This window comes from Sorex fumeus, unplaced genomic scaffold, assembly GCF_029834395.1.
Source record: "Sorex fumeus unplaced genomic scaffold, SorFum_2.1 ptg000054l, whole genome shotgun sequence".
Lineage (NCBI taxonomy): Eukaryota > Metazoa > Chordata > Mammalia > Eulipotyphla > Soricidae > Sorex > Sorex fumeus.
In genome coordinates this window covers 4,917,917-4,938,961 of record NW_026606111.1, presented here as the reverse complement: position 1 = coordinate 4,938,961, position 21,045 = coordinate 4,917,917, and the positions used below count along the sequence as shown (strand labels likewise).

General features: G+C 40.1%; 1 protein-coding gene across 3 annotated transcripts in view; it reads left to right on the top strand.

The window, feature by feature from the left end:
* RARS2 (arginyl-tRNA synthetase 2, mitochondrial) overlaps positions 1 to 19,661 on the top strand; it is a 60,193-nt gene extending 40,532 nt beyond the window's left edge. For 2 of the 3 annotated variants that reach the window (XM_056125163.1, XM_056125165.1), the window contains 11 exons: positions 3,689 to 3,795; positions 4,913 to 5,008; positions 7,547 to 7,607; positions 11,629 to 11,705; positions 12,373 to 12,497; positions 13,035 to 13,102; positions 13,188 to 13,297; positions 14,903 to 14,998; positions 16,946 to 17,020; positions 18,982 to 19,045; positions 19,459 to 19,661. In XM_056125163.1, the coding sequence (XP_055981138.1) occupies positions 3,689 to 3,795; positions 4,913 to 5,008; positions 7,547 to 7,607; positions 11,629 to 11,705; positions 12,373 to 12,497; positions 13,035 to 13,102; positions 13,188 to 13,297; positions 14,903 to 14,998; positions 16,946 to 17,020; positions 18,982 to 19,045; positions 19,459 to 19,545 (966 nt within the window). In that variant the 3' untranslated portion in view covers positions 19,546 to 19,661. The remainder of the gene's footprint in view (positions 1 to 3,688; positions 3,796 to 4,912; positions 5,009 to 7,546; positions 7,608 to 11,628; positions 11,706 to 12,372; positions 12,498 to 13,034; positions 13,103 to 13,187; positions 13,298 to 14,902; positions 14,999 to 16,945; positions 17,021 to 18,981; positions 19,046 to 19,458) is intronic. The other variant, XM_056125164.1, reaches the window with a different exon arrangement.
* Positions 19,662 to 21,045: the final 1,384 nt, after the last annotated feature.

Genomic DNA, 21,045 nt, shown 5'->3' with positions numbered 1-21,045 from the left:
GCCTAAAGCTTGCGCCACGCCACGCTGGTGAATAAGCTCAAGAGTTTTCGAAGACAGTCGTCTTTTTGTGGCTGTCTCGGCATTCCTTGCACTATCATGGAGGTGCTTAACCAGTCGATCGTATTCCTCGTCAATGTTGTCAATGACAGCATCTTCCCATGTTTCTGCAATAGTGCCAAAGAGCTCCCAGTTGGTGGTCGTTCTGGGAGTTCTCTTCTTAAACTTTGCAGCCATTTATCCCCACTCTGTGAAGTAGAATTTTGCACGAAGGAGATGGTGGTCCGATCCCATTTGGAATTTGGGGACAACAGCGACAGTCAGGCAAAACCGTAGATTGAATATGATGTGGTCAATTTCATTGTGGAACCGTCCACCAGGAGACTCCCATGTCCAATGTTTAGTTTCGGCCTTCTGGAATTGTGAGTTACCATGGATGGTCTTGGTTGACATGATGAACTTGGACAGTCTTTCAACCCTATTCGTTCCATTCTAGGCCATGGGTCCCGATGTGGAGTTCTTCAGCTGATCTTCTCGGTTCTACCTTGACATTAAAATCACCGACAATGATCTTAGAGAAAATGTGGTCTTCTTTATAGAACTTCTCCAGCTCCATGTAGAACTTTTCAATTTCTCCTTCATCATAATTGGATGTTGGTGCGTAGGCAACGAAGATAGAAACTGGTGGCAGTGAGCCACATCTGTTCAAGTGTAATTGTCCGATTCGGATTGTTAGGCATTCGAATGAATCATTGTTCATGGCCAAGTTTGTGTTGACAAGGACACCAACACCACCGACACCTCTTTTGTCTCATGTTCCGAGGAACAGTTCTTCCCCAGTGTGGAAAACGGCATGATGTGTTTGACGTCTTCTCGTCTCGATCACACCAATGATGTCATACTTGATCTTTCACGCTTGCACCATCAGGTCCTCAATGGATGCATCCGATGCCAGTGTACGTGCATTGAAAGTACAGACAGTCATTTTTGTCCTTCTTTGTTTTGGCAGCCCAGGTAGGACCTGAGATTTTATGAGCCTCTCCTTCCTCATTCTTAACGCTGCCATATTGGTGGCTCTTACACGGTCAGGAGAGTGGGACCCCTTGTATTTACTGGTTTTGGCATATCAAATACAACACGGATAGCTTGCCAGGCTCTGCTGTGTGGGCAGAACACTCTCGGCAGCTTGTCAGACTCTCCGAGTGGGATAGACGCTTTTAGGGTGACCTCTAATCGCCCTTACAGGTGTTCCCATGCTTCAAACCACATTTCAACGCATTCAAATATGGTGCAATAATCTTTTATTAAGTGTTTTATGATGTATCGCGTGGCCACGGTTCAGAAAGTGTTCTGGAGGGTGTCTGCAGCTGGGTTGTGGGGGTAGTGGAGGTCTGCCAGGCTGCTGGGAGCAGGCAGAGGATCTCTGCTCCCGGGTCCGTTGAGCCTGGAGTCCAAGGTCACAGATTTCTGCTTCCCTGGCTCTCTGGGGCTTCACTCGTGCGTGAATCCTGGCCTGAGTGTCCAGAAAGTGTCCTGGAGGGCATCCGCAGCTGAGTAGTGGAGGATTGAAATCAGAAACAAATATTTTGAGAGCTGAAATTTAGAGCTATAAAATAATTCTAAGGCTGTGAGTTTCATGGATTGAATTCCAGAAGCCGTTCTGGTGACTTCAGTCTGTTTTCTTTCATTTCCTTAGGTGTATAAGCAATGACCAGAAATTCATTTAATAAACACTTTAAGGGGTGTGATGGAATACAGCAGTGAATAAAAGAGAAGAAAGTATTTCTCTCATGAACTTTATGCTCTAACCTAAATAAGGAGAGAAAACTAAGAGCAAACTAAATAAGGACAGATATATAGCCAGTTAGATATAGTAGTAACGTTGTAAGAGAAAAACAAAGCAGGCAAGGTCAGAGCAGGTGTTCTGTCTTTTGGCAAAATGAGCTTTGGTGAAGAATCCACATGGCTGAATAAGTGAATGAGATGAGGAACTATAGGAGACATGGTAAGTAGAGTATGGCATGATGTAGAGTATTTCTCCAGGACTTCAAATCTAGTTTTCTGCTGTGAGGGAATTGTTCTATGTATATGTTAATCTGTATGTAGCCATTGGCAATGTGTAACTATTGAGTATTAATAATGGGAATAATGACTCAGAAACTAAGATTTCAGGGGCTGGAGAGATAGTACAGCAGGTAAGGCACTTGCCTTGCACATGTCCGACCTGGGTTTGACCCCACATATGGTCCCTCAGCCCCACCAGGAGTGATCCTTGAGCATTGCTGGGTGTGGCCTAAAAACCAAAAAAAGAAAGAAAGAAAGAAAGAAAGAAAGAAAGAAAGAAAGAAAGAAACTAAGAGTTTCAATTTCATTCTATATTTGGATAGCCAACTATGACTTGGGAATATGTTAGACAGCACATACTTTTGGTTTGGGGATTTGGGATTTTGTTTGTTTGTTTAAATTTTAGCACCATGGTTTACAAAAACTGTTAATGGTAGGGTTTCATGCATAAAACATTCTAATACCCTCCAGCTACTTCCCTCCCTCATTGTTCCAGTGTCACCCCCAACCTCCCCTGTGGTATGTTTCCTACTGAACCAGTTTTCAGTTTCTGTCACCTTTGATTACTTTGTTATCCCTTTCTGCATTTCTTATATCCTGCATGTGTGAGCAATTATTCAGCACAGTGCTGGGGTGGACTTGATCAGGGAAGCAGTGGAGTGAATTGACCTGATACTTATATCCCTTTCTGTGTGACAGACTGTAGAGCAGCCTATTTTATCATCAGATAATAGGACTGTTTTTTTTTGGGGGGGGGGGTTGTTTGTTTGTTTTTTGGTTAAATTTATTTATTGAATCACCGTGAGAAAAGTTACAACGCTTTCAGGTTTAAGTCTCGGTCATACAATGATCAAACACCTCTTCCCTTCACTAATAATTATTTTTCACCACCAAGAACCCCAATATACCCCTTCTCCCACCCCTCCCGATGCCTGTGAGGCAAATGATTTCTACTTAACTCTCTCTCTCTATTTTGATTACATTCATTATTTCTACAAAAGATGCACCTTTATTGTTTGGAATTTTCCCCCAACGATCAGAGCTGCTGAAAAGGCGTTGTAAAATCATTTGTTTTCTATTGCTGGTTATGAAAACCATATGATGTTATGCGGCTACTATTTTGGATTTCTGATATTTTACTAATTAAGTCAAGAGGGATTTCTGCCAAGAGCCGGATAATTACAAGATTGTTTTCTGTGCATCTGGTGTCATGGCCGTGCCAGAGAGCCGCTCATGGGGGGCAACTCATGGCCTCGGTAGGGCGTGAAGGACAAGCCGGTTCCGCCCCCCCATCCCATGAAGCTGCAGTTGCCCCCAATACTGCTGGCTCATACCTGGCTTTCCAATAAGCTCTGAGGCAGTGGCCACCGTGCTGCGGGGGGGAGGGAGAGGAGGAAGAGACAGACACCCTTTCCCTCCTGGGGGGGGGGGGGGGCACGGCACCATAGTTTAACACACAGTCCATTCACATTTCTGCTGCAAGCTGTCAGGATTAGGTCTATGTGCCTCTGGTGCTGTGGCCGGAGAGCCGCTCGTGGGGGGCAACTCGTGGCCTCAGTAGGGCATGAAGGACCACGATGATAGGACTTTGAAGTAACACTTTTTTCTTGTTTTTGAATTCTTTTAGCGTCTTGGAGTACATTTTGATGAATACTCAGGAGAATCATTTTATCGTGAAAAATCTCAAGAAGTCTTAAAATTGCTGGACAGTAAAGGACTCCTGCAGAAAACCATGTATGATCAGGTTACTAGAGTTATTTGTTCTGTGAAATTGATATTTATGTATTCTTTGAATAAGGACAAAACTATGTCTTTGTGTGACTTTCTTGATTTTTGCATAGTTCCTTTTGCCTAAAAGTACTTTACTACATGCTTTTTTTTTGCTGCCATAGCAAGATCCTGGGATCTGGGTAACAAGAAAGGATGTGTCCTCTTTGCACATGAGGAAACAGAAGCACAAAAAGTGCTTGTGACTTTAAAGGACTTGCCTTCGGTCACTCTCTTGGTAATGACATAATTGGAAAGAAGGACAGAAAACTCTCAACTTTTTGCCTAATCCTGCAATTTTAAAAACAAAGGCAGTTGATAAAAATACATTTTTTTAAAAATAATTTTTGAAAGAGGAAATCAGCAAGTAGGAACAGAAAAAATAAAATGGAAGTCAGGGAAGGGGTTTTTACATTATTTAAATTTTCTTAAGAGGTATTTTTGTATGTTGGGTTTTTTTGTGGGGGGGAGGGCAGAGGGGTTTTTTGCTTAAGGTAGATTTACCTTAGCTCTAAGCTTGTCAGCTAAACAAACAGGAAAATGGTTCTAGTCATAGGAGCCCGGGCATCTGTAATGAAGCAGATCACTTGTTTCAATAATACCAATTTTAGAAATACCACTTTTGTTTGTACCAAAAAGCAATTTTTCCATCATACTAAGAAAGATATAGAGAATGTAGATTGTGCATCTTTATTATGCCTCTAAGGAAAAAAATTAGGTCACCATAATAAATTCTAATTTTAGGATTTAGGTAATAGATAAAAGATAATAACATTTCATGCCTTTTTTTTTTAACCCAAGGATATTTTCTGGCAAGTTAAAAAATTAACCTAGTAATGAATTATAATATTTTGAGCTAGAAGAACATAGTTAAACTGCAGTTGAAACCTTATTTTTCAGTGGAGTATATTAAAAGATTTTAATTACCTAAGTATTGTGGGCATAGATTTTTTAAAAGATTGGATAGCCCAATAGAACTTATAGGATACTCTTTATAGATTCCTGGTTATATTCTCTCCTGTTTTCTTTGTTAAATAACATTATGTAATAAAACTATCCCATTTTGTCAACCACAATGTTCTAGAAAAGGAACAGCTGTAGTAGATCTGTCTGGGAATGGCGACCCCTCCTCCGTCTGTACTGTAATGCGAAGTGATGGGACTTCTCTCTATGCAACGAGGTATGTGTCATCTGTAAAAATCAGTAATGGATGATATATATGATTCCATGTTCTTTGTTCTTGGGTTAATGTTCAGATCTTATTTTATCCTCAAAACTCTTATCAAATCCTAGTGCCTGTGTCTTACTCTCATTGTCACTGTCACTGTCACTGTCCTCCTGTTGTTCATCGATTTGCTCAAGCGGGCCCAGTAACGTCTCCATTGGAGACTTTGTTGTTACTGTGTTTGGCATATCGAATACGTCACGGGGAGCTTGCCAGGCTCTGCCGTATTACTCTCATTAATTTGAAAATATTCCATTTCTTTTTATTGACAGTTATGGTTTAGATCGATTTGAAATGGTTTGGTATTATCCAAAAAAGAGACCAAAAATGGTTAATAATTAGTTTAGTTGCTGAAAGCATTGTTCTGTAAACTATAAGTTTGAAGTAATTTGGGGACCCAAGAGAGAGCTCAATGGGCTGAGGAGGAGGCCCCGGTTTCAGTCCCTGCCTGGCACTGCATATCCCCTGAGGAATGCAAGGAGTGAGCCCCCAAGAGATAATACATAGGGTAGGGTACTTGCCTTGAATGCAGTCAGCCTGGGTTTGACTCAGGCACCCATATGGTCCCCCAAGCACTACCAGGAGTGATCTCTGAGCCACAGCTAGGAATGAACCCTGAGCACTGCCAGGTTTGACCTCCCACAAAATAAGAACAAAAACAAAAAACATCTGGTTGTTTATTGTCCTATAACTTAGTTTCTGCCCTTTTAGTGGGTTTTCTTTACAATTCATCTCTACATATGGGTATGCCTTAAAGGAATTATTTTATGCAGAAATTCAAGAGAATGCAAAGGAAGTCATAGGGTGAAGCTGGACTTTGGACTTTTTCTTCTGTGACCCAGGCCTTCACTTAACCTCTTTGGGTCATGGTTCCATTTTGTGAAGTGAGACTAAATGTACCTAAATGACATGGTATTTCTTCTAACTTTCAAATTCAGTTTTCACAAGCAAACTAATTTTTCTCTTTTATTTGCATCTTTTCTTTGGATGAGAATTTTTTTCCTTGATTAAAATTTAAAAAATGCTTGTATAAATTTTTACTTATTTGGGGTCATAATGTTTTTCATAATATTCTGTACCAGTGTTTTACAACCTTTCGTTTTTGTAACTATTTAGAAGCATTTTTCTCTTTACTTTTACTACTTTACTACTTTACTCATGAGATTTTAGTAGCACATATATATATATGTATATATATACTATATGTCTGTATTATTATATACTTGTATGTGCTTTATATATAAAAAGTTCAATTTTGTCCCTTAAGAATAATCTTCTACCTCCATTGAGAAAGCCTGCTTTATTGTCTCGGTATCTTGACATTGGGTACTAATAACATTTTTATGATCCCTCTCATTTTTAGGGGCCAGGAATTTTTGTTTTGTTTCTAGTCCGCATCCCAGAGGTACTCATGGACTCAGCCCAGCATAATGCTTGGAGGTTGGTGGGAGTCCAGATTCCAATGGTGCTCAAGGGACCATCAGTGCTGTGAATTGAACAAAACTTCTCGCCTGCAGAGCAGGCACTCTAGCCCTTTGCGATATCTCCTGGCCCTCTTGAAAATGTTTTTAATTCTCTAAGTATCTTGCATTATTAATTAAAAAATCTTAAATTTTTATTGTAACTTTGAGGTCTGGACTTGAAATTCCATACTTTAATTTCTTAACCTAGATTTTTTAAATTTTATTGCACATTTATGTAGGCAAAGTAAGACTTTTGTACTATCTGATAAATGGGCTATTTTAAGTCTTCCATTGTCTTTCAAAATGTTTTCGTGGGACCATAGTAAATTTTATCCTCCAAACTCTTATCAAATCCTAGTGTCTGTGTCTTACTCTCATTAATTTGAATTATAATAGGTAAGGTCCTTGCCTTCATGTGGCCAACCTAGGTTAGATTCCCAGTATTCCATATGGTCCCCCTAAAAACCACCAGGAATGATTTCTGAGCACAGAGCAAAGGAATAACCCCTAAATATTGTTGGGTGTGGCACCAAAGCCCAAAGAAATAAAACATGTTTTAGAGGGTATTGCTTTATGACTGTCAAAATTATTAAGACCCTCTAAAAGTAGCAAGAGACTTGTTTAGCTACTGCTTTGCTTATGCTTTAAGAGAGTGTGTTGCAAAACAGTGATAGTGATTTTTTTTTATTTTAGATTTTTATTAGTGAAACACCATGAGGTACAGTTGCAGATTTACAAATTTTTGTGCTTGGGTTTCAGTTATACAACGATCGAATACCCATCCCTCCACTAGTACCCATTCTCCACCACCACTGATCCCAGTATCCCTCCCGTTCCCCGCCCCCCCCCCCCCCCCCATCCTACCCTGCCTCTGTGGCAGGGCAAGTGATTTTTTTTTTTAACCTAGTAGTGACTTAATGAAAAAACCCTGAAAATTTCCTATGGACTCTTTGCCCAGAGTTAGCTAAAATATCATTAGCAATAAAGTGGCAAAACAGATATTAATAACTCGTACACTTTTTTTTCCCAGAGATCTTGCTGCAGCTATAGATCGAATGGACAAGTATAATTTTGACACAATGATTTATGTGGTAAGTAGTCACAACAAAGTACACTATAGTATGAGCATTATGAATACTACAGAGATAGAAATTGAGTGCCATCGGGGCTGGAGTAATAGCACAGCAGGTAGGGTGTTTGCCTTGCACACAGCCGACCTAGGTTTGATTCCCAGTATTGATATGGTCCCCCAAGCACCAGCAGGAGTGCCATGTTGAAAAGATAACTCTGTTATGCTTTTATATTGAGGTGTTTGACATATGACATTGTATTCATTTTAGATATACAATGTTAATATGTGATATTTCTAATATTATAAAACTATTGCTATAATTTAATTGACATCTATAACAATTTCATACTCATCACAATTTTTTTAATTTTTAAAATCATTTTTATTGTCAAAACTTTATTAAAGATTATATAAAGAGAACATTGATTATAAAAACTGTGAAATTTTAGAACATGTTTCAATATTGTATTTTAAATGCCATTTTTTTTAATTATTTAAGCAAGCTGAGAGAAGAAAATACAGTACCTGAAATAAATACATCAAAATTTTATTACTGCAGCTTTGTTATCTAATCAATTTTAATTCTAGAATTTTATCAACAGCTGTGACTTTTATCTACATTAAAATATTTTTTATTTGTTGAATCACCGTGAGAACAGTAACAAAGCCTTTCAGTTCAAGTCTCGGTCAGTCATACAATGATCAAACACCTGTCCCTTCACCAGTGCACATTTTCCACCAACAAGAACCCCAGTATTCCCCCCTCCCACCCTCCTCCCACCTGTGTGGCAGATTTCCACTTTCTCTCTACGTTGATCACATTCAATATCACAACAAAAAGACCCACCACTGTTATTTGGAATTTTCCCCAACATTCAGACCTGCCACAAAGACATCATTAGAAAATTTGTTTTCTAATGCTGATTATGAAGAGCATATGATGTCATGTGGCCACAATAGCAGCCACGTGAATTTGGAATTCTAATATTTTAGTAATAAACCTAGAGGGATTACTGCCAGAAGCTGCTGGGTTCCAAGATTAGTATGTGTGCCTCTGGGTTCATGGTCAGTCAGAAGCCGGAGAGGCATTTGAGGGTAGCAACCCAGAGCATTGTCATGGCGTAGAGCAGGGTCGGTTCCACCCCCCATCCCATGAAGCCCCACATGCGTCGTTAATGCAGTCACATACCTGTCTGTTTATTAGGCTCTAAAAAATGCAGAACACCATGTCACTGCCACAGAGGGGGACAGGCGGAGGGACAGACACCCTTCCCCTCCCAGGGTGACATAGCACCATAGTTGAATACACAGTCCAGATGCATTTCGGTTGGGCATTATCTTTTGCTCAGATTTTCCCACCACCATTCAAACCTGATTTTCAGGGAGAAATGCTGGATGATTTACTTTCCATCGATCACTTTGTTGCTGTATCTGTAAGATGGCACTGAGGGCAAGTTGTGGGCATGACTTTCAGAATCAGAGGTTGCCTGGGAGCCGGGGCGGCCCCATTGCAGTTCAAAAAAAATGTCCTGATACCCGCATGCCAGAGCCATGCTTGTAGAAGCTCATGGTCACCGGGATTCCATCTGGAGAAGATGGGGAGACAGCACCTACCCCAACTGGGACCTCCTGGTGATATTGTCTCTGTTTGGGGCCCAGAGCATTCTCCAGGAGCTGTGGGGCCCTCCAGCTGGTTTTCTTCTTTGTTGCTGTGTGCTGTAAGATGGCACTGGTGGGTGAGTTGTGGGCGTGACTTCTGGAATCAGAGGTTGCCTGGAGCCGGGGCGGCCCCATTGCAGTTCAGAAAAAATGTCCTGATACCCGCATGCCAGAGCCATGCTTGTAGAAGCTCATGGTCACCGGGATTCCATCTGGATAAGGTGGGGAGACAGCACCTACCCCATCTGGGACCTCCTGGTGATATTGGCTCTGTTTGGGGCACGGAGCATTCTCCGGGAGCTGTGGGGCCCTCCAGCCGGTTTTCTTCTTTGTTGCTGTGTGCTGTAAGATGGGGGGGGGGGGGGGCTTTAAAATCATTTTTAATATTCTTCTAGCAACTTAAAGAGTTTTTATAGTGACAGTCACATTAATTTTGAAATAAATCCACTTAAAAATGAAAAAGTGGGGCCAGAGTGAAAGTTTAGTGAGTAGGGCATTTGCCTTATACCTGAATAACCCCCGGTTCAGTCATGGCATCCATATGTTCTCCTGAACACCACCAGGAGTAATTCCTGAGTGCAGAGCCAGGATTATCCCCTGAGTATCGCTGGGTGTGACCCCAAAAGCCAATGAATAAATAAAATTTATAAAAAATAAATTTTTAATGAAAATGTTTAGGCTCAGAACGATAATGTAGCCTAAAGGGCATTCATTTGCTTGCATATGGCCCACCAGGGTTCTATTCCTGGCAACACAGATGGTCCCTCAAACCCACCAGAAGTAATTCCTGAGTGTAGATCCAGGAGTAGTCCCTCAGCACCAATGGGGGTACCCCAAAACAACAAAAAAAGTTCACATTTTGCTTTATAATTTAAAATTTTACAGTAGAATGGTTATATAATACACTTTGCCCCTTCTCTTTTCCTTCCCTTTTACTGCAGTGACCAAAGTCAAATACACTTTGTTTTGGTGATGGCTAGGACTATGCTGTTGTTCACATGTACTTGTTAACATGTGTAGGAGATTGAACACTTGACAGTGGTGCCAGGAATCCCAAATGGCAGTGCCACTGGGATTGTATTTGTCATTAAGGTGGTGCTGGGTATTACCTTAAGGTGATGCTGTCTTGCCTACAAGACAAAGAGGAGCTCTACCATGGAGGTATTCATGGGCCCCTAAAGCTCACTTTAAAAAAAAAAAAAAAACTTTTATAGTTTGACACACTAGAAGCTTCAGAATAATAGTTTCCATGAATCTTTCCACCAGCTTTCCCCAGAGATAGTATCTTCCCAAACCTTAGTTTATTGTCAGTACAAAAAGAAATAAGTAAATTTGTATGGGCTGTTCATGTTTGTATGTCTGTGTGGTTGTAAGAAATGTCATCGTGTATAGATTCACATAATAACCATGACCATAAACAGAAATCCGAACTGTGTATTTACAAAATTATTTACCTGATAGCAACCACTCCAGAATCATAGCTTACCCCTCTTCCCACCACCATTCTACCTCTTGGCAGCAGCTTCTCTGTTCTCCATCGGCACAGTTCTTTATCATTTCTGAAAAAGCACCTAACACATATTTTTTTATCTATATTGTACTTATCATTCATCAGACTTTGAGATCTTCCTAAGCTCTTGTGTTATCAATAGTTTATTCCTTCTTTGTTTTGTGATTTTTTTTTATTATTGTGTAGTTTTCTATTCCTTCCCTTTTCTTCCTTTCCATGTACAATCTCTCTTACCCCTAAGCAAAATCATTGTCACTGACTATCTTTTTTAAATGATAATCTTGGGCACTTTGGTGGTGGTGGTGATGGGTGCAAAAACTTTGTATATCAAAACCATAAACATTAACATTATTATAAACATGTTTTCTAAGCTATAATTTTTTTTAGAACTTACCATTAGGCTTATTGGAGATAATAGCTGAGAAAGAAGAAATTTAAATCAAATATTTTGAACATTAAAGTTTTCATTTCCTCCTGACAAGATGGAATACTGGCTTCTTAGCTACTCTTGTAGACCACTCAGTTTAGACTTTCTTTAAAAAACATCTTATTTAGAACAAATCAATTTACTGAATTTATCTGTTATTTACTGGCTGGGGTGGGGAGTGTGGGGGATTGGTGTTTTCGGCCACACCCAACTATGTTCAGGGCTTATTCTTGTCTCTGTATTTAGGGATAACTCCTGGCAGGGCTTAGGGGACCATATGAGGTGTCAAACCCAGGTCAGCAACATGCAAGGCAAGTGCCCTGCTCACTGTACTATCTCTCTGGCCCCAAAACTTAGATCTATTTTAATTTTATTTATGCCCAATCCATTTTTGTATATTAACTTATCACGGTTCTTTTATCATAAGTATATTTTCTTTCCAAGACAGATAAAGGGCAAAGAAAACATTTTCAGCAAGTCTTCCAAATGCTGCAGATTATGGGATATGATTGGGCACAAAGGTAATGTCTTCCTTACCTGGTTCTTAATCTACCTGCTCAAGGTCCTTAAAGGTATGTTAGGTGAGTCAAGTCCAAAAAATATATCAAGTTTTTTTTTTTAAACTTTAAAAAAAAATTGGCAGCCTCCAGCAATGCTCAGGGGTAACTCCTAACTCTGCTGTGAGGAATTACTCCTAGTAGTGCTTGGGGACCCCGTGAAATGCTGGGGATTGAACCCAGGACAGGCTCATGCAAGGCAAACACCCTATCCACTGTGCTATCTCTCCAATCCCAAATTTTTATTTAAATTTTCTTCTGTTTTAAGATATCAGTGTGGAATGCAAGTTTGGTTTTTTGCGTTAATTTATGTCCTGTTTATATTAATTTCTGACTTATAAATGTTGAATGTATTTTAAGTAGACATTTTCAAAATGTTTAATCTACTGTTTTTCAAAAAGTTAGTTACATTTTAGTAATTCGATAATAGCAATTCTCTAGAATCTATTAAGTGAAGTTTCACATCTGAAAAATCTTTCCTAGCATATGATCATACTATGAGAGCTAACATCCAAACTATACTCTTAAGAGGTATTATATTGTATTATTACATATATTATCATGTACTTTTATGACAGGCTTTATTTTATTTTTTCAGTTTTTATCCAGCTGTATTTCCACTCCATTTTAGGTGCCAGCACATACCGTTTGGAGTAATTCGGGGTATGAAGACGCGAAGAGGAGATGTTACTTTTCTAGAAGATGTTTTAAATGAGATTCAGTTAAGAATGCTACAGAACATGTCTTCTGTTAAAAGTGAATTCCCTTTTTTTAATAGTCATAATTTGTGTGCCACTTTTAAGTTTTGCTGGTCTTTTATGCAGTGTGATTTATGACAGTTCTTACCCTAAACTTCACCAATACTGCCCTAAACAGCTTGCACTAATTAGAGCTGCCAGAATCTAGACTTGCTGATTGAGTGAGGTTCAGTAATCTGAATAGATACAGCTGCGTAGCCCCCGTATTGCCACTGCATTTGTCGAAGTAGTTTGCAAAGTTTCTGTGCTCTGTAGCAAGTCACAAGTCTCTGTAGCTTTGTTTAATCCTCAACTTTGGCCATCCAGTACCAGCTATTTGCAGTGTCTTACAGGGAATATTTTTTAGGAAACTAAATTTGTATTTCTTCCCCTTGCATGTAGGCAGATGAAATGTTGTTAGGAAAGGTAAATTGCTAGCAGTGGATTCGTTTTGGTGCTATCTTATATTATTTGACAGATTTTATCTCCATTTTTCAAAGGCTGGTGCTATATATTTTTCTGCAGGTGAAAAGTAAACTGCCTTTGTCTGTTTCAGCTACCAAAGAACTGGAGAACCCAAAGGAGACAGCCGAGAAGGTTGGGCTTGCTGCGCTCATTATTCAGGTCTGTTCAGATGCCCCTCTGTGATGCCCTTTGGTTTGGTACAAAAATAGCTCCCAGTGCTGAAGATTTACTCTTGTCATTTTAGGACTTCAAAGGCTCACTCTCTTCTGACTATCAGTTCAGCTGGGATCGTGTTTTGCAGAGTCGTGGGGACACTGGAGTCTTCCTGCAGTATACACATGCCCGCCTCCACAGGTGAGAAGTGACTCGGGATGCATGTGACTGGAGTGAGTCTAAGATCAAAGGCCCTGCTTCTAGGCTTCTCTAGCATCTCATATTCAAAGCTACCTAAAATATAGTGAATTATATCTTTGGTTTGGAGGATTTTTATTTGGAGGTTTTTCTGTTTTTAAAAACATACTTACTGAGCACCTAGATGATAAATGTTTTTTAGTGCCCCAGAGACATAGTATAGGGGTGAAGTTGCTTTGGGTTTCATCCCTGCACCAAATAGTCCCTTATCCACCACCATGAGTAGCTACAAGTACTGCTGGGTGTGACCCACCCCCTCCAAAGGCAAAAAAAAAAAAAAGAATGCTCTTTTTGTTTATTACCTTAGTCTTTTTTTTTTCATTTTGTATAATTTTATTTATTGAATCACTGTGAGAGCAGCTACAAAGCTTTTGGGTCTAAGTCTCAGTCATACAATAAAACACCCGTACCTTCACCAGTGCCCATTCTCCACCCCCAACAACCCCATTATACCCCCATCCCAAACCCTCCCCCTACCTGTGGGGCAGATGATTTCCACATTGCTCTCTCTCTACTTTGATCACATTCAATATTTAGACACCAGACCCACCATTATTATTTGAGATTTTACCCCAACACACAGATCTGCTGAAAAGGCAACAGTAGAAAATTTGTTTTCTATTGATGGTTATGAATAACATATAATGTTGCGTGGCTGCAATAGTGGTCACGTGATTTTGAAATTTCGAAATTTTAACACTTAAATCTGGAGGGATTTCTGCCAAAACCTGCTGGGTTCCAAGATTTGCTCCTGAGTCTCTGGGATCATGGCCGTTAAGCAGCTTGATCAGGAGCCAGAAAGGCCGTTCGTGGGCAATGACTTGGGGTCTAGTTGGGGTGGGAGGACAGGACCGGCTCGACCTCCATCCCATGAGGCCCAAAATGTCTCATCAGTGCGGGCCCAAACCTGACTGTGGCCTCTGGAGGATGACAGCCACCGAGCCGCCAGGGGGAAGCAGGCGAAGGGACAACACCCTTTCGCCCCTGGGGTGGCCTGGTGACAGTAATCTACTGCATGGTCCAGACGCATTTCTGCCAAAAGCCGTTGGGTTTCGCAGTTTACTTCTGAGTCTGGGATCATGGCCATTAAGCAGCTTGATCAGGACCTAGAGAGGCCGTTCGTGGGCAATGACTTGGGGTCTCATTGGGGTGGGGAGGACAGGACCGGCTCCACCCCCATCCCGTGAGGCCCAAAATGTCTCATCACTGTGGGCCCAAACCTGACTGTCCAGTGGCCTCTGGAGGATGGCAGCTACTGGGCCGCAAGGGGGAACTGCCCAAGGCACAAAACCCATTCCCCCCACCTCCAAATGCTCTTTTTGTTTATTACCTTAGTCTTAAAAATATCCATCCCAAAGAATAAACTGAATCTCTGATGAAGATAGAGATTAAGGCAAAATTGAAGCAACTTGTCAAGCAGTGTTAGCCTCAAAATCTAGAGCTGCATTGAGGAAGGCCAGATTGGGTATTGTGAGTTGGTGTTTATTATTTACTTCTTTGTGTCCTTAGACACTTGTAATCCTTTCAATCCTTTAACTTTTATTACAGCTTGGAAGAAACATTTGGGTGTGGTTATCTAGATGACTTCAACACTCCTTATTTACAAGAGCCGCAATGTATTTCAGTTATCCAGCATCTTCTCAGGTATGAAAGTTTTCTAGTATTTTTATGTCAACTTCTTCCAGTAAAATGACTGCTGGCTGTTTCTTGAGCACTGTAGTGTAGTGAACATGCCACTAGCTGGCCTGTGTCCCCACCTCTACGTGGCACATATTACGCTAGAAGTGTGGTAAAAAAGTGATTGTGTAACTTTATGATAGACTGGACATACCAGAGAAGTCAGTTGTACTATTACTGCTAAATACTAGCACAAAGTCATGGTATAACAAGGTAAAGTTTAATTAAAATACTACCTTTTCAGTTTTGAAAAAGATCTCTTCCCACCCATATTAAGTGAAGGAATATCATGCAATTATGTTGCTTCCCTGAAAGTTCATTCCTCTTAGTTTCAGTTTAAACCCTCAAATATGTATCTGCCGGACACCCCAGGTTGGCAGAAGACCACACCTTTTTAAATTTCTTTTTACTTTATTTAAACACTGTGGTTTACAAAGTTGTTCATATTACACTCATTATGGGCATTCAATTCTTCAACACCAATCTCACCACCAGTGACCTTCTCTCATAGCAGGCACATAATAATTTATTTTATATTGCTTGTTACAAGTAAATGGCTAATAGAATTATCAAAACTACTTAAGTAAGAACATTTGTGAAAATTTGTTTTATCTCACCGTGGGTCTTCAAGTCCTCGGCTAAGGATTTACTAAGTAATTTGCTGCAAGTTGAGCCTTCTGTGTCATTGTTTTTGTTGAGTTTAGCAGGCTTCTGTGTTACTTTCTAACATCTAATCCAGTGTGCTCCTATTGGATGTAAGTATTGTGGAACTGAGAAGTGTCACACAACCGCAAACCAGAATTTTGGAGTCTGTAGAACTGGGTCAATTAGTTGACTTAGAGGCAACTATGGGATGTGGGTGTGATCAGCAGGGCTCCCAGGAGTATAGGAGTGGGCAGAGAGTGGGTAGAGGCTGCCTGCCTCCACTTCAGGAAGACCTCTGAGTTCTCAGCCTGCAAACCAGCATATCTGGAATTTTCACAGCTCGGTGTCTCTGCAGAGATTAGTTTTGAAGCAGTGGAGTTAGGCCATTACTGCAGTGGCAACTGTGGGGTGTGGGTACAGCTACTTGGGCTTTGGCAGGGTGGGGACTCAACCCAATCACTCCTCCCAAGGGCACCTGAGTTTCCAAGCAGGATGGATACCAATGTACCCATGCGTTCCAACAGCGTTGTTTGCATCTCTTCAAAGATTTAGTTGTGAATCTGTAGAGTAGAGCAAGAGACCACACCTTTGACCTCTCACAGCATGGGTGAAGCGGAATTTTGTCACAAGGAATTAGCTTCATCCCTTACAGGATGAGTGGTTAACAAGGCAGTTTTCTCTGCCACACTATTGTTGGCTCTTTCTTGGGATTGGGAATAGGTTTACTTGAATTTAGCTTATTTGTGGGGGAAATAAGACCAGGTTTTCTTAGTATTGAAGGTAGACTGATATTTTCTAGGTGATAATCCAGAACATGACTACAAGCTTTGTGTATATGTTTCATTCACCATTTTTTGAGTCAGCAGTGGACTAGACCTATGGGATAGCAAGTATCCTATAGTGTCCCTTTAAAGAATTTAGCAAGTACTGGCCATTAAAGAATTTGTGGTGGGGCTGGAAGGGAGCGGAGTAGGAGGAGAAAGTAAAATGCCTCTAGCTTCAGATGTGCACAAGACATTGTTTCAGGGTCTGGGGTGACAGTACAGTGGATAAGGCTCTTGCATTCCATTTGGACCCCTGAGCCCACTAGAAGTAAGCCCTAAGCACTGCCAGTTTGGCCCAAAACCCAAAAAAAAAAGAAAAAGACATTGTTTCATATATATGTTCTTAATTCTATTGTCAACCTACACCCAAGATCTTTATCTTAACATCTAGTTTACTGTATGATATGAAGTCATTTTTATCCTGGCAACTGTTCCTATCTTTCAGATTCGATGAGGTGCTTTATCGATCATCTCAGGACCTTGAACCCAAGCACATTGTCAATTACCTTCTAACTCTAAGGTATTTTATTTTATATGACATTGTACCTGATTTGAAAAAGAATCCTTTTATCTATGGTTTTCTGTAAATAAACCTTGACCTTAGAATTGGTTGCACTTAAGTTACTAGAATTCTTGCTTCACCCGCCATTGTTTATCTATTCATTCATCTGTGCATTTAGTGATGTAAGTAAGCATACAGTCACTACAGTCTAGTGCATTTGCTTTTAACCTTTTTACACCTGTGGAGCAATAAAAATAGGAGAACTATTTCACAAACCACTAAGACTAAAATAGAAAGTTATTTATAATGCTGTCATAACATGACTCAGGTCCACGCCCATTTTAAGCAGCAGTAACTTTTTCACATTCTGCAGAAAATTTCTGCAGACCACCTCTAATCCTTGAACTGGCCATTGAAATCCCTGGCCAAGGGAGTGGGGACCGCCACCCCCCCCAGCTTCATCACAGATAATTTTAGTACAGTGTAGATGTGTGATGAGAGTGCAGTATTGTGACATTCAGCTCAGCCTTAAAGGATCAGAAAGAATTTATTAAAGGAAAGAAATTAGATGTTAAACATGAGAAACAAGATGACAGAAAAGGAAGAAAGCAGCCCAGAGTTAAATAAAGAGATAATAAGTTAAAGCAGAGAATCCCAAAATTACTTTGTGGGAATAATTAATAAATAACTGCCCCCTTTTTATTTATTTTTACTTTTTTTTAAAAATTTTTATGAGTGAGACACCATGAGGTACAGTTGTAGACTTACAAATTTTTGTGCTTGGGTTTCAATTATACAGTGATCAGATACCTATCCCTCCACCAGTGCCCATTTCCCACCACCACGGATCCCAGTATCCCTCCCACCTCCCATCCCCCCCAATCCCACCCTGCCTCTGTGGCAGGGCATTCCCTTTTGTTCTCTCTCTCTACTATTGGGAGTTGTGGTTTGCAAAAGAGGCAATGGGTGGCAATCATGTTTGGTCTATAGTCTATTTTCAGCATGCTTCTCCCATCCTGGGAGGATCTTCCCAACCCGTTTTAGAAAAAATAAAATGGCTCAGAGCCACACTGGAAACCTACCTTTTTTTAAGTATGAAATCAGTCAACTCAAAGGTAGAGAGTAAATTGGGAATTCAGTGAGAATTTGCAAGAAATTTAATGGTAGCTTTTTAAGAGCTTTGTCTAGAAATTAAGTCTGCTCGTCTATAGCAAAAGCTATATCTTCTCATAAAGCTATTTAAGAAAGGAAATTCTTGCTTTTATTAATCAGAGGTTAGGACTATTTCTTTAATTATGCTTTTTACCTATTCTTCCCCAGATTGAAAAAAGATTATTTTCCTTTAAATTTTACTTAGGCATACAGAGAAATCAGAAAATCTAATGAAATGTCACTTTATCATTAAAACAATGTGATAAGTATCATTTCTCTAGCACATTTTCTACATTCTGTCATACCTAAGCAGAAAAGATCCTTTAAAAATAGCCTAGATTGTGCATGCAGACTTGGATAACTTGTCTCTTCATCACCTCACTTTACAGAGGGAGAAAGGCCAGGCTTTGTTATACTTTTTTCTTAAAGAGTACCTAAATGAGGGGAAAATAGCCATTAGAAAGGAATGTCCTATACTTATAAAAATGAATAATCAATAATCTAGTTATAGTCAACCTAAGACTAAAACCTTGAATTTCGTATTCTATTTTGCCGATAATAGAAAAGTTGTAAATCTCTTGTCTCAATATTCTAACTTCAGCTATAAATTCATGCTTATATGGCTCTAGGCTTCCTATCTTTATTAAATTTTTACTCCTGAGAAGTGGCTATTGAACCCGGAGCCTCACACATGGAAGGCAAGTGCTTTACAGTTAAGCTACATTGCTGGCCCTTTAGTTCAGAGAGTAAGATTAGAGACCTGAAACTTAGATTTTACAAAAGAAATTACTGCTGATTCTAATCGGATGTCTCTCTTCCCATTTCAGTCATCTTGCAGCTGTGGCACACAAAACATTGCATATAAGAGATAGTCCTCCTGAAGTGGCCGGGGTATGTTATATTTTCTATGTGATCTGCAGCATCCTCAGACCATTATTACCAAATTAGTATTGTAAATGTTTCTAAACTAGCATTCTTTTGTTCAATTCAGGTAATTAGAAGTCGATGCTTGCTTTTCAACACATTACAATTTGAAACACATTTTCAGAAATCAAATATTTAAGTTCCCCGTATCTGAAACGGTGCCATTTGCTGAGACTGCCTTTTCTCTCACACAGCTCTGGGTGCCAGTATAAATAAGGGATGCTAGGCACATATCTTCTGTTGCAAAACCTAGGGCACTTGGATATTGTTCCTATTTTAATTTAGAAGAAAGTTAGAATTAATTTTAACAATTTTCTGATTTATTCACTTACAGTTGGCTTGTTACTGAACATTTCATCATTCTTTTTCTTATTTTCTAGGCTAGACTTCATCTTTTCAGAGCTGTTCGTTCTGTTCTAGCCAACGGAATGAAACTTCTTGGAATAACTCCTGTATGTAAGATGTAAATTCTAATTTAAGAGACTTTTAAAATATTAAATTCTGGTTATTGTTTACTGTTTAGAATTTAAATATTTTTCTGTTCCAGAATCTGTATATTTTGTTACATAAATGTTATTAACTGATCCACCTTTTTTTTTTTTTTGGCAAGGGCAGAGTGGGGCAGTTTGAGTCACACCTGGCAGTCTTCAGGGATCACTTCTAGCAGTACTTGGGGAACTCTATAGGATTTCAGGGATCAGACCAAGGTAAACCACATGCAGGGCAAGTGACCAGCCCACTGTACTCTCTCTCTGGCCTCTATCCATCTTTTTTAAAATATATTTTAAAATTTTTTAAATTAGGTGCTGGAGTGATAGCACAGTGGGTAGGATGTTTGCCTTGCACGCGGTTGACCCAGGTTAGATTTCCAGCATCCCTTATGGTCCCCGGAGCACCGCCAGGAGTAATTCCTGAGTGCAGAGTCAGGAGTAACCCCTTTGCGTCACTGGATGTGACCCAAAAAGCAAAAAAATATTTTAATTAAATCACCCTTATATAAACAGTTACAACGCTTTGTTGTGTAATCACGAGGACCACTGGGGAATCCTGACTCTCTTGCCGCCTGCGTCTGGTGGTCTCATGCCACTTCCCCACCCGGGATGGCCAATGTCATAGGTGGATGAAGTTCCAGGAAACGAGGGCCAAGCTGGTAGGTGATCAGTTGCTGTTTATTCCATTCTCACGCGCCTGTTCCCGTCTCACTAAACTGCTGATTCTAGTCTCACATTGCCCCTCATCCTCATTCCAGTCTCCTCCTGTCTCTCCCACTCATTTCTCTGCCCTCGATCTCAAAGCCTGGTCTCTCTCTAGTCTCCCACCAACTACCCACATTGGAGGTAGCCACCACACCCTCTCAGGTAGCACAATCAACATATGAAAGCCCTTCCTGACCCCCACCCCCATCATGCTCAAGGGCAAAATACCACTTAAGGGTGTTTCTCCTCTCCTTAATCCAATAACTTAATTAACATCTTAATTAATATCTTAATTCTACTTCTTAATATTAGTTATTTTGTATGGACACAGTAAGAGAACATTAAACTTGTAGGGTGGCTCACCTGGGGACAGCTTGCTATAGATCTCAGACTACAATGTTCAGGCCAGATTAATATTTCCTAACCCTATCAGGGTCCTAATCCAGCTGTTTTGGATCATGACAGAATTTGTTCAGAACCATGATCTTAATTTATAGGTAAGTATCAGGGCTCTTTGGTCAGGCCCATTTTGATGCCAGGGTAGTTCACAGCTTGCCCTGGGTCCATCTAGTCCCTCGTCCGGACCCAGCTTTTGGGGTGCTAGGAAGCAAGGGCAACTGAGGCTTAAGTTAAGAAAACAGATGCCCAGGATTGAATATTATTCGGAGTCAATTAACTCCCAATTTATAAAAGTATAGCATTAACTGTCTTCTTGTGTCTATTCAAAAAGGACATTGCTCTGAATTAACTATGCAAAGGACTTAAGGAGAA